The sequence below is a fragment of the Phacochoerus africanus genome, chromosome 11 (genome assembly GCF_016906955.1).
Source record: "Phacochoerus africanus isolate WHEZ1 chromosome 11, ROS_Pafr_v1, whole genome shotgun sequence".
Lineage (NCBI taxonomy): Eukaryota > Metazoa > Chordata > Mammalia > Artiodactyla > Suidae > Phacochoerus > Phacochoerus africanus.
Window position 1 is genome coordinate 50,438,220 of NC_062554.1, and position 19,848 is coordinate 50,458,067.

At 42.5% G+C, this 19,848-nt stretch overlaps 2 protein-coding genes across 2 annotated transcripts; both read left to right on the top strand.

Moving 5' to 3' along the window:
- Positions 1–4,107: 4,107 nt before the first annotated feature.
- LOC125111136 (olfactory receptor 8B3-like) lies at positions 4,108–5,043 on the top strand. Its single transcript, XM_047752966.1, has one exon. It carries the CDS (start codon positions 4,108–4,110, stop codon positions 5,041–5,043), a length of 936 nt encoding a protein of 311 aa, XP_047608922.1.
- A 12,096-nt stretch (positions 5,044–17,139) lies between these two features.
- On the top strand, positions 17,140–18,090 carry LOC125111079 (olfactory receptor 8B3-like). The gene has a single exon (XM_047752872.1). It carries the CDS (start codon positions 17,155–17,157, stop codon positions 18,088–18,090), a length of 936 nt encoding a protein of 311 aa, XP_047608828.1. The 5' UTR covers positions 17,140–17,154.
- The last annotated feature ends 1,758 nt before the right edge of the window (positions 18,091–19,848 follow it).

Genomic DNA, 19,848 nt, shown 5'->3' on the forward strand with positions numbered 1-19,848 from the left:
TGCCAACAGGCATTGTTATTCACAGGCGCTTGCTCAGTGCCAGAGTCAGCAGTAAGTTCTTCCTTTCAAGACCTTTTTGAACCTTCACGTCAGTGATATTGACAAGCACTGGTATGATTAGCGCATTCTGCTCGCTGTTCCCCTCTTCTTGCATAACATACATTTCCCAGAGAGACATTCTCGCAGTGAGACGTAGCAGGTGACTGAGTTCTAGACATGATGGACATAATTCCAGGGCTGTGGTGTGCCCTTTGCACATCCTCTCTGTGCTGATCACATGACCTTGAGGTCCTCCTTTGGTGATGAAGCCAAGAAGGAAAAGCCAGAGAGGGATGGCAGTAGAGTCAGGAAGGAGAATGGCAGACTGGATGAAGCTAGCATTAAGTGAGGCATAGATAGGACTCTGGTGTGCTGGTAGTTATCTATTTATCTATCTACCTGGTTATTCATAGCTGTCCATTTGATAATAAATTTTGGAAGCATGTGTCTTCGATTTTTTTTTTTTTTTTGGTCTTTTTAGGGCTGCACCCTTGGCGTATGGAGGTTCCTAGGCTAGGGGTCGAATATGAACTGTAGCCGCCAGGCTACAGCAGAGCTACAGCAACATGGAATCCGAACCACATCTGTGACCTGCACCACAGCCGGATCCTTAACCCACTGATGGAGGCCAGGGAGCAAACCCACAACCTCATCGTTCCTAGTCGGATTCCCTAACCACTGAGCCACAATGGGAACTCCGACGTGTGGGTTTTCTAGGCGTTCACATGTGTATTTTTGCTGAGTTTCGCAATCAATTAAGGTTACAAAACAATGGTGACATTTTACTTAAACTAAACATCAAACTAATCCATAAGCCAAGATTGAAAATAACAATCCAAATGTATGGAATCAGCCCTCCTAGACAGATCAGCTCCCACGGTGGAAATCAGCAAGATTGAGTAATAGGTTCAACATATTCCAGACCAGTCCAAGGCAGAGAGAATCCTTTTACCGTATTCAGTGAAGAATTTCCGCCAGTGCCTGTGGGTGGAGGAAAGTCAATGAACAAGCGCATCATGTATATTTGTAGTCGATGTACAACCTTACCTATTTAACTTTATGCTCTAGGAAAGGGGAGCTAAGTCTCATTCCCTATTACATAAGTGTGTTTTCTCTCACTTTCTCCATGAAGTCTCTCCTAAAAGACCTTCTTCAGGCATTTTTCAACTGGAATATAGGTGATGTACAATAGTACGTTAGCTTCCGATGGATAACATGGAATGTATATCATAGCGCTTTGACCTTTAAGTACCTTATGAAGAGGGAACGGGATGGACTGAGTTTGGGGTTAGTAGACACAAACTGTTGCCTTTAGAAAGGAGAGGCAATGAGGGCCGAGAAACTTCCAGATGCGGTAGGCAAGGCGAAAAAAATTAAAGAAATAAGAAATTAAAAATTGCGGAGTTGGAGTTCCCGTTGTGGCACAGCAGAAACAAAAGCGACTGGGACCCGTGAGGTTGTGGGTTCGATCCCTGGCCTCGCTCAGTGGGTTGAGGACCCAGTGTGGTTGTGGGCTGTGCAGTGGTGGCAGACGTGGCTTGCATCCTCTGCTGCTGTAGCTGTGGTATAAGCCACAGCAGCTGTGGCTGAGATTCGACTCTTGGCCTGGGAACCTCCATATGCCATGGGTGTCGCCCTAAAAAGCAAAAAAAAAAAAAAAAATTGCAGAGTCAGTTACATATGTTTATATTGCAGTATAGTTCAGTTAACACCTAAAAAGGACCTGAGATTGTATGGTGCCTGAGGGCAAAGGATGGAGGTCAGTGTGGCTGCAGACTAACGCTTAGTACATGAGAGATGTGAAAACTGTTCTGAAGGTTTTCAACAGAGAACAGTCGAGTTGACAGAATTACGTATGGCGTGCCTCCTCTGTGCTGTGTAGTATGCATAGCACCACAAAGGAAGTAGTAAGAGATGTTTGTCTTTATAGAACTTAACAGTTTATAAGGGATCCTAGGAATTAAGGAGAGTCATAAGTTTTAGGACAGAAGACCTCTTGGAAGTTTTGAGAAGATAAATCCTGCTGAGAACTGACATTGGCTGACTGTGTACCATGTGCCAAGTCCTGTTCTAACAGTTTTGTGTACTGTTTTTCATTTACTCATAAAGGCAACCCAATGAAAGAGATGCTATTGTTCTCATCACTCTTTTAGAAATTATGAATCGGAGGCATGGAGAGTTCAAGGACCATGCCCCTGTTAGTGAGCATGGGGTTAGGATTCAAAGCCATACAGTCCAACTCTACAGCCCCCCTCTTTTCTGTAATGAGAAGGACTCGATGACCTCACTTAAGGAGATATGATATTTAAGACGCAACTGGACTATCATCTAGATATTCCCAAAGGTGTTTCAATGTAATAACTGTAAAAGGGACAAAAAGGTAAATTATTTTTCTATTTTTTTTAATATATTTTTTTTTGTCTTTTGTATTTTTGGTGCCGCCTCCATGGCATATGGAGGTTCCCAGGCTAGGGGACTATTTGGAGCTACAGCTGCCAGCCTACACCACAACCACAGCAAAGCCAGATCTGAGCCATGTCTGAGACCTACACCACAGCTCACAGCAACGCTTTATCCTTAACCCACTGAGTGAGGCCAGGGATTGAACCCTCAACCGCATAGTTCCTACTTGGATTTGTTTCTGCTGTGCCCTGACGGGACCTCATTTATTATTTTTCTGACATAACGGATGAGGGACAAAAACTGAGTTTCTAGAGTCTTGGCGCAATTTAAAGTTGTACTTTTAAGAAGCCAATAGGCAGACTGTGGAAATTTTCCATTTAGGACACTGGAAGACACTGCGAAAGCACCAAAGCACTAGATTTCCTTACAATATAAAGAAAATAGGAAGATGAGAGTTAATTTTTGCCTCTGCCTTGGGAATGTAGAGTCCCTGGGGTCACCTGTAAGATGGATTACAAGATTGAGTCCCTAAGGAACTAAAGAGAGATGATGGTGCATGGTGTAAATATAATCCCCTTACTTCTCTTAAACACGTAGACTCTAGTGCCTGGGGGAGAGGCTGAGCAAGCTTCTACCCTGAGTCCATTCAATTGTGCTCGGTCCTTAAATGCACATTCAGTCTTCTGTGTCTTATCAAGTGGCAAAGCTGGTCACAATGCGATTTATTTTTCCTTGCTGCTTGAGAAGACTCAAAGTCCTAATCTGACAGTAATATGTGTAGTTCAGAAAGATTCCAGGGCATATCCGAAACGAAGTGTGGGTTGCATCCTCTTAGAATCAAAGGAGCCTCTGCCCCTGAAGCTGGAACTGCCTTTCAGGACCACAGGGCAAACAGCAAGGGTAAGATGCCTTGAAGCTTGCTGACTTAAGGACGGTGAGTTTCTGAATACTGCTGATATTACCATCCTTCCGGTTTTGAGATGGAAGACCAGGGATGTGAGATCTGCCCGTTTCTTTCCCACTTTGTGCAGTCCTGAGATTCAAGTGCCACTGTTGGGAGAATGTTTTTGAGGAAGGTCAGAGGGTATTCTGAGATGAGGAGGCTCAGAAAGTACAGTATCTCAGTCACAAAATCATTCCATGGGCATACTCTTAATCTCCTATATGGGGCAGCAGCTTAACCTCTCTGAGCTTTTGGTCCCTTGGTTTTGGTTAGAGGCACTGTTCTTGGTTCTCACCCCAGCAGGTCTAATCTGCATTAGAGGCCAGCCCCAGGCAGCTGGGGTCTCTGCCTACAGTTTTCCTGGTGAGGAGAGGGGCTTTGGTGAGGTGAGAGAAAGACTTTCTGTCCTGGTCTGTCCATCTCTCTTACCCCTTAGTTTTGCCCAGCAGCCGTGTTTGCATATTGCAGCACTGCCTTCCCTCTGTGGGCTAAGTCTGTGATGCTCTTTGTTTTCTTGAGCTTATCAAGACTTGAATATGTGGAAGTCCATGCCATTCCCAATCATGATACTGATGGAGGCAGACTCTTTGGGTCCAGGCTGGGCTAGTCTCAGCCATGCCCAGTCTATACGCCCTCTTGCAGGGGGAGCTGTTGTGAGAAGCGCTGAGTTGATCTCTCATGTAACCCTTTTCTCCTGTGTCCCCAGATCCTCTTAGAGAAGAATGGCTCCTGGAAATGGTTCATTTGTGACTGACTTCATTCTGGTGGGCTTAACGGACCATCCAGCTCTCCAACGTCCTTTGTTCCTGCTGTTCCTAGTAATGTATACGGTCACTGTGCTGGGAAATTTTGGCTTGATCACAGTAATTGGGCTGAATTCCCACCTGCACACCCCCATGTACTTTTTCCTCCTCAACTTGTCCTTCATAGATCTCTGCTATTCTTCAGTGTTTACACCAGAAATGCTCACACATTTCTTATCAGAGAAGAATGTTTTCTCTTACCTGGGGTGCATGACTCAGCTCTTCTTTTTCTGTTTTTTAATTCTTTCTGAATGCTATGTGCTGACATTAATGGCATATGATCGCTATGTGGCCATCTGTAACCCCCTGTTGTATAACATTGCCATGTCCCCTAAAGTGTGTTCCAGCCTTATGCTTGCTTGCTACTTGATGGCATTTTCTGGTGCCATGGCTCACACTGGATGCATGCTGAGACTGACCTTCTGTGATGCAAATACCATCAACCACTACTTCTGTGACATCCTTCCTCTGCTCCAGCTCTCCTGCACAAGTACCTATGTCAATGAAATGATAGTCTTCATTGTGGGAGGCATCAACATCATTGTGCCCAGTCTCACCATCTTTGTGTCTTATGGGCTCATCCTCTCCAACATCCTTCGCATCAGCTCCATGGAGAGCAGGTCCAAAGCCTTCAGCACCTGCAGTTCCCACATAATTGCAGTTTCTCTGTTCTTTGGATCAGGGGCAATTATGTACCTCCGACCATCATCTTCTGGGTCTATGGAAAAGGGGAAAATCTCTTCTGTCTTTTATACCAATGTGGTTCCCATGATGAATCCCTTAATCTACAGTTTGCGGAACAAAGATGTTAAATTTGCTCTGCGAAAAACCCTGAGGAGAAGATTCCGGTTTTGATTAGAATCTGTGTCTGTGGGTGTCGTCAGTGGGTAGGAGATTCAATGTGTTTATTGATAATATTTTTAGTGGCAGTCTTCTTCCCTTATTTCTTTCTTCCCTTGGTGAAGGAAGTTTGAGCCTTTCTCTAGCTGTTTACAATTTTTTAGAGTTGGTCTCTTTTTTAATCTCTGTTTTCCATCTTGTTTCTTATTTAGAAACACCTTACGGAGTTCCCGTCGTGACGCAGTGGTTAATGAATCTGACTAGTTACCATGAGGTTGCGGGTTCCATCCCTGCCCTTGCTCAGTGGGTTAAGGATACGGTGTTGCTGTGAGCTGTGGTGTAGGTTGCAGACCCGGCTCGGATCCCTTGTTGCTGTTGCTATGGCTCTGCTGTAGACCCGAGGCTACAGGTGATTCGACCCTTAGCCTGGGAACCCCCATATGCTGCGGGAGCAGTCCTAGAAAAGGCAAAAAGACAAAAAAAAATAGAAACACCTTAAGAATTAAGCTCATGTCTGTTTATTTTTAAATTATCATTATGTATTTTCCTTTTTTTCACTTGAAAAAGACAAATGGTTCTGCTAATGATTAGTAAAGTAACATGTTTGACTTCTTAAAGTCATTGATTTTGAATGATCAATAAAGTAATATCTTGTGCTTTGGGGGGTTTATTAAATGCCTCTCGCGCCATTGGAAGCGTGATTGAGATAAGCTGTCTCTCCACGTCTCCTTCTCCCTGCACTTGTCAGGAATATGACTCCTTTCAATGCCTGTGTCTCTCAGTTATAGCAGGTTCCATAAAGACTCTCCTCAAACACATCCCACTTGCATGCTGTGAATATGATGCATTTACAAGCTCCTTTCACATTTACCTCAGAAATTTCATCTTCCTCTCTAGAAGTAAAACATTTGGTTTTCAATACAGGTTTATTATATGGCAAGAACACTGAAAGTCAGAGAGGTTAATGATTTAGTCAAAGTCACACAGCTTTATGTAAAAGTCTAGAGTAGATGCTCATTCTCCTGATTTCAGGTCTACTACTCTTTCTAGTACACTTTCTGTCTACTTCATTTAAGTTTTCTTTTAAGAACTAGAAGGTATGAGCAAATGTTTCTTTGAAGGCAGACTTTGTGTAAAAAATAGTGTGAAATGAAATGTTTTCAGGGTCTTGTAATTCAGAGAAGAGGGTGTGGGAGGAAAAATTTCCCATGAGCATGTCCTAGCCCACCATGCAAAGAGACACAGTCAGTACATAAGAGGTGCCTCAGGGGAATGAACAGTGAGATTTAGAAAGTGCATTTCCTTCTGAATTTGTATTGTGTTCAGGAGAGTATTGTCATTATCCTCCACTGTTCATAAGGCCTTGATTAACCCTCATTATATGCAATGATCCCATATTAGCAGCAGTTTGGGGAATGAAGACCAATTTGTGGGCAACTAGGTAGAGACTGGAGAACCTCTTAAGGAAATAAACTAGTGGTTGGTAGTTGAAACTCAATTTAAAAAGAATGAATACAAAGTAAAGAGATGAGAAGAAATAATCACTTCTGTGCCCCTCTTCTTCTTTCTGGAGAATTTAGAAATCTTATGCATGTCACAGGATTTCTCAGGATAGAAGAAAACTGACGTTATCCCGTTGTTAGAGTTAAATGGCCAAAACCAGTGGATCTGGAAACAAACAAAAATTCGTCCTGTTTTGTTGGTTTCTGTATGCTACTCTCATTGAGAATTTTAAAGAATTAAAATATAGTTAATTTACAGTATGTCACAAATGGAGTTTTTAACCTACCAAATGCTCAATTTGCACTTGAGAGGGTAATGTTAATTTGAAAGCATATGTGGTGAATAAGTTCATTTTTACAATGCCTTTTTTAGAAAAGTATGTTGGTTTATTTTTCTTTTGAGAAGATAGGCAAAGAGATGACCACCCACTTGAAAATCCTTAACATGATGTGAAGAAAGAATTTAAACATGTTCTAATATCACTACCATAACATCCCATAGTTTACTTTTTTATTTATTTTATTTTATTTTTTGTCTTTTTGCCATTTCTTGGGCTGCTCCTGCAGCATATGGAGGTTCCTAGGCTAGGGGTCGTATCAGAGCTGCAGCTGCCTGCCTACACCACAGCCACAGCAACTCGGGATCCAAGCCGAGTCTGCAACCTGCACCACAGCTCACGGCAACGCCGGATCCTTTAACCCGCTGAGCAAGGCCAGGGATCGAACCCGCAACCTCATGGTTCCTAGTCGGATTCGTTAACCACTGCGCCACGACGGGAACTCCCGTAGTTCACTTTTTAAATCTCTGTTAGCTCTTTAGGTATTGTGAAATTTATCCTAGCCGGATTGTTGACCCTCTTGTTTGTTTTTAGATGCTCATTGCTAAATGCTTGACTTGCAGCTGTATTTATTTATTTATGTGTCTTTTGTCTTTTTAGGGCTCCACTTCTGGCATATGGAGGTTCCCAGGGTAGGGGTCTAAATGGAGCTGTTGCTGCCCACCTAAACAGGAGCCACAGCAATGCCAGATCCAGGCCGCATCTGCGACCTGCACCACAGCTCACTGCAATGCCAGATCCTTAACCCACTGAGCGAGGCCAGGTATTGAACCTGCAGACTGAAGGTTCCTCGTCAGATTTGTTTCTGCTGCGCCCGATGGGAATTCCGGCTTAGGGTTTTAGACACACATCCCATCCCCTGAGCCAATATTAATATGCTTGATTTTCACCTAACGAGTTCACTTATATGAAATAATTGAGGAGTTCCCATTGTGGCACAGTGGTTAACGAATCTGACTAGGAACCATGAGGTTCCAGGTTTGATCCCTGGCCTTGCTCAGTGGTTAAGGATCCAGTGTTGCTGTGAGCCGTGGTGTAGGTTGCAGACAGGGCTCGGTTCCTGCATTGCTGTGGCTCTGGCATAGGCAGGCAGCTACAGCTCTGATTAGACCCCTAGCCTGGGCATCTCCATATGCTTCGGGTGCAGCCATAGAATCGACAAAAAGACAAAAAAGAAACGAAATGAGTGGTCTTTGTCAGCTTTTTTCATTTTGTTCTTCTTTTAGTCACTGTCTCTTCTGATCACGTTGTTTTCCATATTGAAAGACAAGTGTACCTCAACGGGCAAACACTTTGGGAAGCTTTGTAGGTGGCATCGAGTGTGTTCAATCTGTTATATAGTTTATAGTACTTAAGGTGGCTCAAAGAGTGGGTTACAGTTGACCATTCATCTTTTAATTAACACGATTCAAGATACAAATGAAACCCTTTCGATCTCAGATAAATCTCATTCTTTAAAATTAGATTTCATTCTTTTGGAACAGGAAGAGAGTGCCCTGTGGTTAAGACCTGAGGAAAACTGGAAGTAACAGCGGTTCTGATTTCTATATCCCTTTCATTCCTGACCCCCCACTTTACTTCAACCCAGTGTACATTCCACTTTGTATTGATTCCTGACACACACACACAGGAGTGTCTTCAAGTCTTGTATTTTATGGGGTCACTGCCTATCATCAGCTGCATGGCACACAACCCACCTTTAATCTTTGCAGACACATTCAGGTCCTTGGCTCCTGGCTCCACTGCCTGAGGGCCAAGGCTAAGCAGGAAATGCTTGTTGAACCCAGCAAGAGGGAATGGTTGTTGAAGGGGTCATCCATTGAATTGGGTAACAACTAGAGCAGCAAACAACACTCCGATTTTGTGCCCATATTTGATGATGTGTGCAATGGGTTGTATGTCTCATCTGAGAGAAAGTCATACAGGTAGTTTTTGTCATTAGAGTGTAGTGGAGTTGCGTGCTACCCATGGACACTTTCACGTCAGTCTTATGTACTCAAAATTGTTCCTGAAATTTGATTATGATGAATTGAAGTCCATATTGAGGACAGACAATATTCTTCCCAAGTCTGGTACAGCTGATTTTTCTTTCAAGAACAGGGACATTCCACTGATATTCAGCCTGGCACCAGATGAAGCAGTTGCTTTATATGCGGGGTGTGTTGTCCAAAACATGCACGTTTACATGTTAAAGGTTCACTCAGTGTTGGTCAGCTTTCCATTCTGAGGCAGGATTCCCCCTTTCCTGGGTGAGTGGGAGGCAGATGGAATCCCCCGGGCTCTTTACGTCTCTCTGTGACGGAAAATGTAATAGACCCACGTCAGATATTAATGTAGAGAAGGCACAGGGTGTTCTGATTGCTCTTAGAGGTGGTGTTGCCTTTTCCCAGTCCTATCGCCTCTGCCAGGCTATGTGTTCCTCAGGAGAGAACTTGAGGAGCTTAAGCAAGGGGATCCTGGTTACCATTCCACAGACAATGAAACTAAATCTCACAGAAGTTCATGGCTTTTTCTAAATTACAGGGTTTTTAAAAAAAATTTTTTTTTTACGAATGTATATTTATTTCAAAAGCATAAGGGAACATTTACGTTTGAACAAAGGGATAAACAGGTGTCTTGCAAAAAAAATATTCATGAACTTTTTCTTTCAAATTTTTGAAGCAAAAATAACTAAAGTTGTGCACTATTGTTTTAGGAAAGGGAAGGGAACCACGAGGTGGTAAAGGAAGGAACACAGTCAACTTAATATCAAACAGGAGAAAGTAAAGTCACTCTGCTCAGCTTTGAGTTTACAAATATTAAAAAGAAAAAGAGAACTAAATTACAGTTTATAAGTGGTAGAGCAGATATCAGGACTTGGGTATTCAGATTCTCAATAGCAGGTTTAAAAACTTATACTGAATGTACCAGTGAAACATGGACAGTGGTTTTAGTGCATGAAATACTTCTGGATACAAAAATAGGTGCAAACATTAGAAATTAAGAAAAATATCTGTAGCGTATCCTTCACATTTCATTGATAGGTATTGCTTAATTTAGAATATTAGGGTGGTCTCCAACAGGCATTGTTACTCACAGGCGCTTGCTCAGCGCCAGAGTCAGCAGTAAGTTCTTCCTTTCAAGACCTTTTTGAACCTTCACGTCAGTGATATTGACAAGCACTGGTATGATTAGCGCATTCTGCTCACTGTTCCCCTCTTCTTGCATAGCATGCATCTCCCAGAGAGACATTCTCGCAGTGAGACGTAGCAGGTGACTGAGTTCTAGACATGATGGACATAATTCCAGGGCTGAGGTGTGCCCTTTGCACATCCTCTCTGTGCTGACCACATGACCTTGAGGCCCTCCTTTGGTGATAAAGCCAAGAAGGAAAAGCCAGAGAGGGATGGCGGTAGAGTCAGGAAGGAGAATGGCAGACTGGATGAAGCTGCCATTAAGTGGGGTATAGACAGGGTTCTGGTGTGCTGGTAGTTATCTATTTATCTATCTACCTGGTGATTATAAGCTGTCCATTTGATAATAAATTTTGGAAGTATGTGTTTTCGCTTTTTTTTTTTTTTGGTCTTTTTAGGGGTGCACCCTCGGCATATGGAGGTTCCTAGGCTAGGGGTTGAATATGAGCTGCAGCCGCTGGCCTACAGCAGAGCTTCAGCAACATGGAATCCGAACCACATCTGTGACCTGCACCACAGTCGGATCCTTAACCCACTGATGGAGGCCAGGGGGCAAACCCACAACCTCATGGTTCCTAGTCGGATTCCCTAACCACTGAGCCACAATGGGAACTCCAACGTGTGGGTTTTCTAGGCGTTCACATGTGTATTTTTGCTGAGTTTCGCAATCAATTAAGGTTACAAAACAATGGTGACATTTTACTTAAACTAAACATCAAACTAATCCATAAGCCAAGATTGAAAATAACAATCCAAATGTATGGAATCAGCCCTCCTAGACAGATCAGCTCCCACGGTGGAAATCAGCAAGATTGAGTAATAGGTTCAACATATTCCAGACCAGTCCAAGGCAGAGAGAATCCTTTTACCGTATTCAGTGAAGAATTTCCGCCAGTGCCTGTGGGTGGAGGAAAGTCAATGAACAAGCGCATCATGTGTATTTGTAGTCGATGTACAACCTTGCCTATTTAACTTTATGCTCTAGGAAAGGGGAGCTAAATCTCATTCCCTATTACATAAGTGTATTTTCTCTCACTTTCTCCATGAAGTCTCTCCTAAAAGACCTTCTTCAGGCATTTTTCAACTGGAATATAGGTGATGTACAATAGTACGTTAGCTTCCGATGGATAACATGGAATGTATATCATAGCGCTTTGACCTTTGAGTACCTTATGAAGAGGGAACGGGATGGACTGAGTTTGGGGTTAGTAGACACAAACTGTTGCCTTTAGAAAGGATAGGCAATGAGGGCTGAGAAACTTCCAGATGCGGTAGGCAAGGCGAAAAAAATTAAAGAAAGAAAAAATTAAAAATTGGGGAGTCGGAGTTCCCGTTGTGGCACAGCAGAAACAAAAGCGACTGGGACCCGTGAGGTTGTGGGTTCGATCCCTGGCCTCGCTCAGTGGGTTGAGGACCCAGTGTGGTTGTGGGCTGTGCAGTGGTGGCAGACGTGGCTTGCATCCTCTGCTGCTGTAGCTGTGGTATAAGCCACAGCAGCTGTGGCTGAGATTCGACTCCTGGCCTGGGAACCTCCATATGCCATGGGTGTCGCCCTAACAAGCAAAAAAAAAAAAAAAAAAATGCAGAGTCAATTACATATGTTTATATTGCATTATAGTTCAGTTAACACCTAAAAAGGACCTGAGATTGTATGGTGCCTGAGGGCAAAGGATGGAGGTCAGTGTGGCTGCAGACTAAAGTTTAGCATTTGAGAGATGTGAAAACTGTTCTGAAGGTTTTCAACAGAGAACAGTCGAGTTGACAGAATTACGTATGGCGTGCCTCCTCTGTGCTGTGTAGTATGCATAGCACCACAAAGGAAGTAGTAAGAGATGTTTGTCTTTATAGAACTTAACAGTTTATAAGGGATCCTAGGAATTAAGGAGAGTCATAAGTTTTAGGACAGAAGACCTCTTGGAAGTTTTGAGAAGATAAATCCTGCTGAGAACTGACATTGGCTGACTGTGTACCATGTGCCAAGTCCTGTTCTAACAGTTTTGTGTACTGTTTTTCATTTACTCATAAAGGCAACCCAATGAAAGAGATGCTATTGTTCTCATCACTCTTGTAGAAATTATGAATCGGAGGCATGGAGAGTTCAAGGACCATGCCCCTGTTAGTGAGCATGGGGTTAGGATTCAAAGCCATACAGTCCAACTCTACAGCCCCCCTCTTTTCTGTAATGAGAAGGATCCGATGACCTCACTTAAGGAGATATGACATTTAGGACGCAACTGGACTATCATCTAGAAATTTCCAATAGGTGTTTCAATGTAATAACTGTAAAAGGGACAAAAAGGTAAATTATTTTTCTTTTTGTGAAAAAAAAATATTTTTTTTTTGTCTTTTGTATTTTTGGTGCCGCCTCCATGGCATATGGAGGTTCCCAGGCTAGGGGACTATTCGGAGCTACAGCTGCTGGCCTACACCACAACCACAGCAAAGCCAGATCCGAGCCATGTCTGAGACCTACACCACAGCTCACAGCAACGCCAAATCCTTAACCCACTCTCGAGGCCAGGGATTGAAGCCCCAACCTCATGGTTCCTACTTGGATTTGTTTCTGCTGTGCCCTGACGGGACCTCCTTTGTTATTTTTCTGACATAACGGATGAGGGACAAAATCCGAGTTTTGGAATCTTGGCACGAGTTAACATTATGCATTTAGGAAACCAATAGGCAGACTCTGGAAATTTTCCCTTTAGGACATTGGAAGACACTGAGAAAGAACCCAAGCACTAGATTTCCTTACGCAATGAAATAATAGGAAGATGAGAGTTAATTTTTGCCTCTGCCTTGGGAAGGTACAGTCCCTGGAGTCACCTGTAAGCTGGATTACAAGATTGAGTCCCTGAGGAACTAAAGAGAGATCGTGGTTCATGGTGTAAATATAATCCCCTTACTTCTCTTAAACACGTAGACTCTAGTGCCTGGGGGAGAGCCTGAGCAAGCTTCTACCCTGAGTCCATTCAATTGTGCTCGGTCCTTAAATGCACATTCAGTCTTCTGTGTCTTTTTTTTTTTTTTTGGTCTTTTGTAGGGCCAATCCCACGGCATATGGAAGTTCCCAGGATAGGGGTCCTATTGGAGCTGTAGCCGCCAACCTACACCAGAGCCTCAGCAATGTGGGATCCAAGCCGCATTTGCGACCTACACCACAGCTCAGGCAACATCGGATCCTTCACCCACTGAGTGAGGCCAGGGATCGAACCCCCAACCTCATGGTTCTTAGTTGGATTCATTAACCACTGCGCCGCAACAGGAACTCCAGTCTTCTGTGTCTTATCAAGTGGCAAAGCTGGTGACAATGCGATTTATTTTTCCTTGCTGCTTGAGAAGACTCAAAGTCATAATCTGACATTAATATGTGTAGTTCAGTAAGATTCCAGGGCATATCCGAAACGAAGTATGGGTTGCATCCTCTTAGAATAAAGGAACCACTGCCCCTGAACCTGGAACTGCCTTTCCAGGAACACAGGGCAAACAGCAAGGGTAAGAGGGCTCAAAGGTTGCTGACTTAAGGACAGTGAGTTTCTGAATACTGTTGATATTACCATCCTTCTGGTTTTGAGATGGAAGACCAGGGATGTGAGATCTGCCCGTTTCTTTCCCACTTTGTGCAGTCCTGAGGTTCAAGTGCCACTGTTGGGAGAATGTGTTCCAGGAAGATCAGAGGGTATTCTGCGATTAGGAGGCTCAGCAAGTGCAATATCTGAGTCAGTAGGTTCTATCTGTGGGCAGACTCTCAGTCTCCCACATGAGAGTAAAGTAACTCCTCTGAGCTATTGTTCCCATGGTTTCTGGGAAGAGAGAATCCTTTTGATTCTCACCCCAGCAGGTCTAATCTGCATTAGAGACCAGCCCCAGGCAGCTGGGGTCTCTGCCTACAGTTTTCCTGGTGAGGAGAGGGCTTAAGGGAGAGAAGAACAGGTTTCTGTCTTGGTCTGTCCCTCTCTCTCTGTTTTTTTTCTTACCAGTTTATTTGTTTATTTTTACTTTTTTTTACATAATAAAGTACATATATTTAAACGCAGTTACATTCACACAGATTATTATATCATGGATCTTAAGAAACAGAGTATGTGACTCCCTCTGGAGAAGTGGAATGAAAAATATGCTGAGACAAATAGGAAATTTATTCTATACTTTATCCCATTTTGTATGGCTTTCATCTTTACTACTTAGTATTATCTATTTTGTTTCAATTTTTCTTTAAAAATTCGCATATTAAAATTGTGTATATTATGCCACTAAAATTTATAAAGAAGAAAGCCTTATATACTATTGAATGTTTTATATAGCATAATAAAAAGAATAACTTAACTGGTAAGAATAACAACTTAATACACCCTCTGAAAATAAGTAAAATATAAAATGCATAAATTGGTTAAAAAAATAGTGTAACTATATAAATATGTCCTCACAATTTGTTACATCTTATTGATTCTTCAATATAGGCATTACACCATTCTAGGTGATGTGATAAAGAAGACATTATAGACCTTACATTGTACCATGGAGAGAAATGGTTATTAATAATACAATTGTAGAACTGTATTATTTAATTGTACAGTTGCATTATTTAATTATAATTATCATAAATTCTTTGATGGAGAGGAAATCAGAATCAGATGTAAGAAGACTTCAGCATTCCAAGAGTGATGTCAAATGACCCCCTTCATGGTGGATTACGCACTTATTTACTATGAGATATATTTCTTCTCCAGAGGTTCCTTGTTTGTGTATCAATTGTAGATGTTTGGTTTGCAGTTATTCTGAAGTTTTGATGTAAGAGTCTATATGTACATGAGAGTGGTTTAAGTTGTTGGTCTCTTAATTGCAAGTTCATCTTCAGTGTCCTGCATTTGTACCCACGTCTTCTCTTGATTTCGGATTTTGGTGGTACAATTGTGCATGGATGACTTCATGCCTTTACTGGTGAGCCTTGTCATTTGTGGAATGTTTGTTCCCTGTTGTGGCCTTTTCTTTTCTGCCTAGAGAAGTTCCTTTAGTATTTGTTGTAAGGCTGGTTTAGCGTTGCTGAAATCTCTGACTTTTGCTTTTCTGTGAAGGTTTTGATTTCTCCTTCAAATCTGAATGAGAGCCTTGCTGGGTAGACTAATCTTGGTTGGAGGTTTTTTCCTTTCATCATGTTAAATATATCATGCCACTCCCTTCTGGCCTGCAGAGTTTCTGCTGAAACATCTGCCAGTAACCTCATTGGGGTTCCCTTGTATGTTATTTGTTTCTCTTCCCTAGCTGCTTTCAAGATTTTCTCTTTGTCTTTAATTTTGGTCAGTTTGATTAATATATGGTACTCCTTGTGCTTCCTGGATTTGAGTGAGTGGTTCCTTTCCCATGTGAGGGAAGTTTTTGGCTATTATCTCTTGGAATATTTTTTCTGTCCCCTTCTCTCTCTCTTCTCCTTGTGGCACCCCTATAATATGGATGTTGGTGCATAATGTTGTCCCAGAGTTCTCTGAGACTCTCTTCCTTTGTTTTCCATCTTTTTTCTTTTTTTCTGTTCTGCATCTGTAATTTCCACTAATCTGTCCTCCACCTCGCTTATTCGTTCTTCTGCCTCCTGTATTCTGCTGTTAACGGCTTCTAGTGCATTTTTTATTTCAGTTATTGTATTTTGCATCTCTTCTTGTTTAAGGTTTATGTGTTGTGTCTCTTTGGTCAGTGTTTTCTGTACGTTATCCATCTTTGGCTCCAGTGTATTTCCAATGTGTTGCATCATCTTTATCATCAACAATCTAAAGTCTCTTTCCGGGAGGCTAAGAGTCTCCTCATGGCTTAGCTGATTTTCTGGGGTTTTTCCTTTCCCCCTCATCTGAGTTGTAGTTCTCTGTCTTTTCATTTTCATAGGTTTTTGGTGTGGTGACCTTTTTACAGATAGTAGAGTTGTAGCCTCTCTTACTTCTGGCATGTGCCCCCCTGTGGCTGAAGTCAGTGTGGGGGCTTGCTGTAGGCTTCCTGATGGGAGGGGCTGATGTCTGCCCCCTGGTAGGTGGAGCTGATTCTAATCGTCCTGGTGGGTGGGGCTTAGTCTCTGGATGGGATTAGAGGCAGCTGTTGGCTGAGGGGTCTTTAGGTAGCCTGTTTACTGAGGAGCAGGGCTGTGAGCCCACCTGGATTGGTTTTTGCCCTGGGGCTTCTCAGCACTGACTGATGGTGGGGCCAGATTTTCCAAAAATGGCCACCTCCAGAGACAGGCAAGCTGCTGAATATTCCTGAGAGCTTTGCTTTTAATGTCCTTCCCTCACAACAAGCCACCTGCACTCCTCTTTCCCCAGGATGACCTCCAAGAACTGCAATCAGGTTTGACCCAGGTTCCTATGGAGACCTTGCTCTGCCCTGGGACCCAGTGCATGTGAAAATCCGTGTGCGCCTTTTAAGAATGGGGTCTCCATTTCCCCCAGTCCTGTGGAGCTCCTGCGCACAAGCCCCACTGGACTTCCATGCCAGATATTCCAGGGGCTCTTTCTCCCAGTGCCAGGTCTCTGCATGTGAGGGCTTGATGTGGGGCTCAGAAATCTCACTCCTGTAGGTGAGTCTCTGTGAACCAGTTAGTTTTCAGTCTGTGGAGCTTCCTACCTGGGAGATATAGGGTTGTTTATATCACACAATCGCCCCTCCTACCTCTTGTTGTGGACTCCTCTTTTTCTTCTGGAGTAGCACATCTTTTGTAAGGTTTCTGGTCCATTAGGGTGGAGATTGCTCAGCCTTTAGTTGTGAATTTTGTTGTTTTTGTGAGAGAATTTGAGCTCCAGTCCTCTATCCCACCATCTTAATCCTCTCTGTCCCTCTCTCTTATCCCTTAGTTTTGCCCAGCAGCTGTGTTTGCATATTGCAGCACTGCCTTCCCTCTGTGGGCTAAGTCTGTGATGCTCTTTGTTTACTTGAGCTTATCAAGACTTGAATATGTGGAAGTCCATGCCATTCCCAATCATGATACTGATAGAGGCAGAGTCTTTGGGTCCTGGCCGGGCTAGTCTCAGCCATGCCCAGTATATACGCCCTCTTGTAGGGGGAGCTGTTGTGAGGAGAGCTGAGTTGATCTCTTATGTAACCCTTTCCTCCTGTGTCCCCAGATCCTCTTAGAGAAGAATGGCTCCTGGAAATGGTTCATTTGTGACTGACTTCATTCTGGTGGGCTTAACGGACCATCCAGCTCTCCAACGTCCTTTGTTCCTGCTGTTCCTAGTAATGTATATGGTCACTGTGCTGGGAAATTTTGGCTTGATCACAGTAATTGGGCTGAATTCACACCTGCACACCCCCATGTACTTTTTCCTTCTCAACTTGTCCGTCATAGATCTCTGCTATTCTTCAGTGTTTACACCAGAAATGCTCACACATTTCTTATCAGAGAAGAAGATTATCTCTTACCTGGGGTGCATGACTCAGCTCTACTTTTTCTGTTTTTTTTGTATTTCTGAATGCTATGTGCTGACTGCGATGGCGTATGATCGCTATGTGGCCATCTGTAACCCCCTGTTGTATAACATTGCCATGTCCCCTAAAGTGTGTTCCAGCCTTATGCTTGCTTGCTACTTGATGGCATTTTCTGGTGCCATGGCTCACACTGGGTGCATGTTGAGACTGACCTTCTGTGATGCAAATACCATCAACCATTACTTCTGTGACATCCTTCCTCTGCTCCAGCTCTCCTGCACAAGTACCTACATCAATGAAATGGTAGTCTTCATTCTGGGAGGCATCAACATCATTGTGCCCAGTCTCACCATCTTTGTGTCTTATGGGCTCATCCTCTCCAACATCCTTCGCATCAGCTCCATGGAGAGCAGGTCCAAAGCCTTCAGCACCTGCAGTTCCCACATAATTGCAGTTTCTCTGTTCTTTGGATCAGGGGCAATTATGTACCTCCGACCATCATCTTCTGGGTCTATGGATAAGGGGAAAATCTCTTCTGTCTTTTATACCAATGTGGTTCCCATGATGAATCCCTTAATCTACAGTTTGCGGAACAAAGATGTTAAATTTGCTCTGCGAAAAACCCTGAGGAGAAGATTCCGGTTTTGATTAGAATCTTTGTCTGTGGGTTTCGTCAGTGGGTAGGAGATTCAATGTGTTTATTGATAATATTTTTGGTGGCAGCCGTCTTACCTTATTTCTTTCTCCTCTTGGTGAAGGAAGTTTGAGTCTTTTCGCCAGCCATTTCCAATTTATTAATGTACGTCTTTTTTCAAAATCTCCATTTTCCTTTCTTTTTCCGTCCTGTGTCTTTTTAAGGAAGACTTTAAGAATTAAGCTCATCTTTGTTTATTTTTAAGTTATCATTATGAAGTTTCCCTTTTTTCACTTGGAAAAGCAGAAATGGTTCTGCTAATCATTAGTAAAGTAACACATTTGGCTTTTCAACATCATTAGTAAAGTGAAACGTTTGGGTTTTTAAAGTCATTGATTTGAATGATCAGTAATGTAATATCTTGTGCATTGTGGCGTTTCTTCAATATCGCTTGCGCCATTGGAAGCATGAATGAGATAAGCTGTCTCTACACTTCTCCTTCTCCCTGCACTTGTCAGGAATATGACACCTTTCAGTGCCTGTGTTTCTCAATTATAGCAGATTCCATAAAGACTCTCCTCAAATACACCCCCACTTGCAAACTGTGAATATGATGCATTTAAACGCTTACATATACACCTCAGAGATTTCATATTCATCACTACATTTGAAGTAGTATTTGGTTTTCAATACGTATTTACTATATGGGAAAAACACTGAGCGTCAGAGAGGATAGTGATTTACTTAAAATCACACTGCTGCTTTCTGAAAAATTTTAGAATCAACACTTAGCCTTCTGATTTCAGGTCAACTACTTTTTCTAGCATACTTTCTGTCTACTTCATTTATTTTAAGGAATAGAAGATATGAGCAAGCTTTTCTTTGAAGGCAGACTTTCTGTAAAAAAAAGTGTGAAATGAAATGTTTTCAGGGTCTTGTAATTCAGAGAAGAGGGTTGGGGAGGAAAAATTTCCCATGAGCGTGTCCTAGCCCACCATGCAAAGAGACACAGTCAGTACATAAGAGGTCCCTCAGGGATGAACAGTGAGATTTAGAAAGTGCATTTCCTTCTGAATTTGTATCGTGCTCAGGAGAGTATTGTCATTATCTTTCACTGTTCATAAGGCTTTGATTAACACTTATTATACACAAATGATCACATACTAACAGCGGTTTGGGGAAGGAAGACCAATTTGTGGAGAACTAGGTAGAGAGAGGACAACCTCTTAAGGAGATAAACTAGTGATTGGTAATTGAAACTCATATTAGGAGGAATGAATAGAACGTAAAATGATGAGAGAAGATAGCGCTTCTGTGACTCTGTTCTTTCTGGAGCCTTTAGAAACATTGTGGGTATCACCGGATTTCTCAGGATAGAAGAAAACTGACATTATTCCGTTGTTGGTGTTAAATGACAAAACCAGTGGATCTGGGAACCAAAAAAAAAATTCCTCCTGTTTTGTTGGTTTCTGTATGCTACTCTCATAGAGATTTTTCAAAAATTAAAACATAGTTAATTTTCAGCATTGTCTAATTTGGAGTTTTTTTAAGCTAGAGAATCCTCAACTTGCACTTGAGAGAGCAATGTTAATTTGAAAGCATATGTGGTGTATAAGTTCATTTTTACAATGTCTTTTTTAGAAAAGTATCTTGGGTTATTTTCTTTTGAGAATATAGGCAAAGAGATGACCCCACCCACTTAAAAATCTTTAACATGATGTCCAGAGTCAATTTAAACATGTTCTAATATCACTGCCATAACATTTGCTAGT

Bases quoted from the DNA above. Each gene is read 5' to 3' on its own strand.
- LOC125111136 (XM_047752966.1), top strand. From the start codon at position 4,108: ATGGCTCCTGGAAATGGTTCATTTGTGACTGACTTCATTCTGGTGGGC.
- LOC125111079 (XM_047752872.1), top strand. From the start codon at position 17,155: ATGGCTCCTGGAAATGGTTCATTTGTGACTGACTTCATTCTGGTGGGC.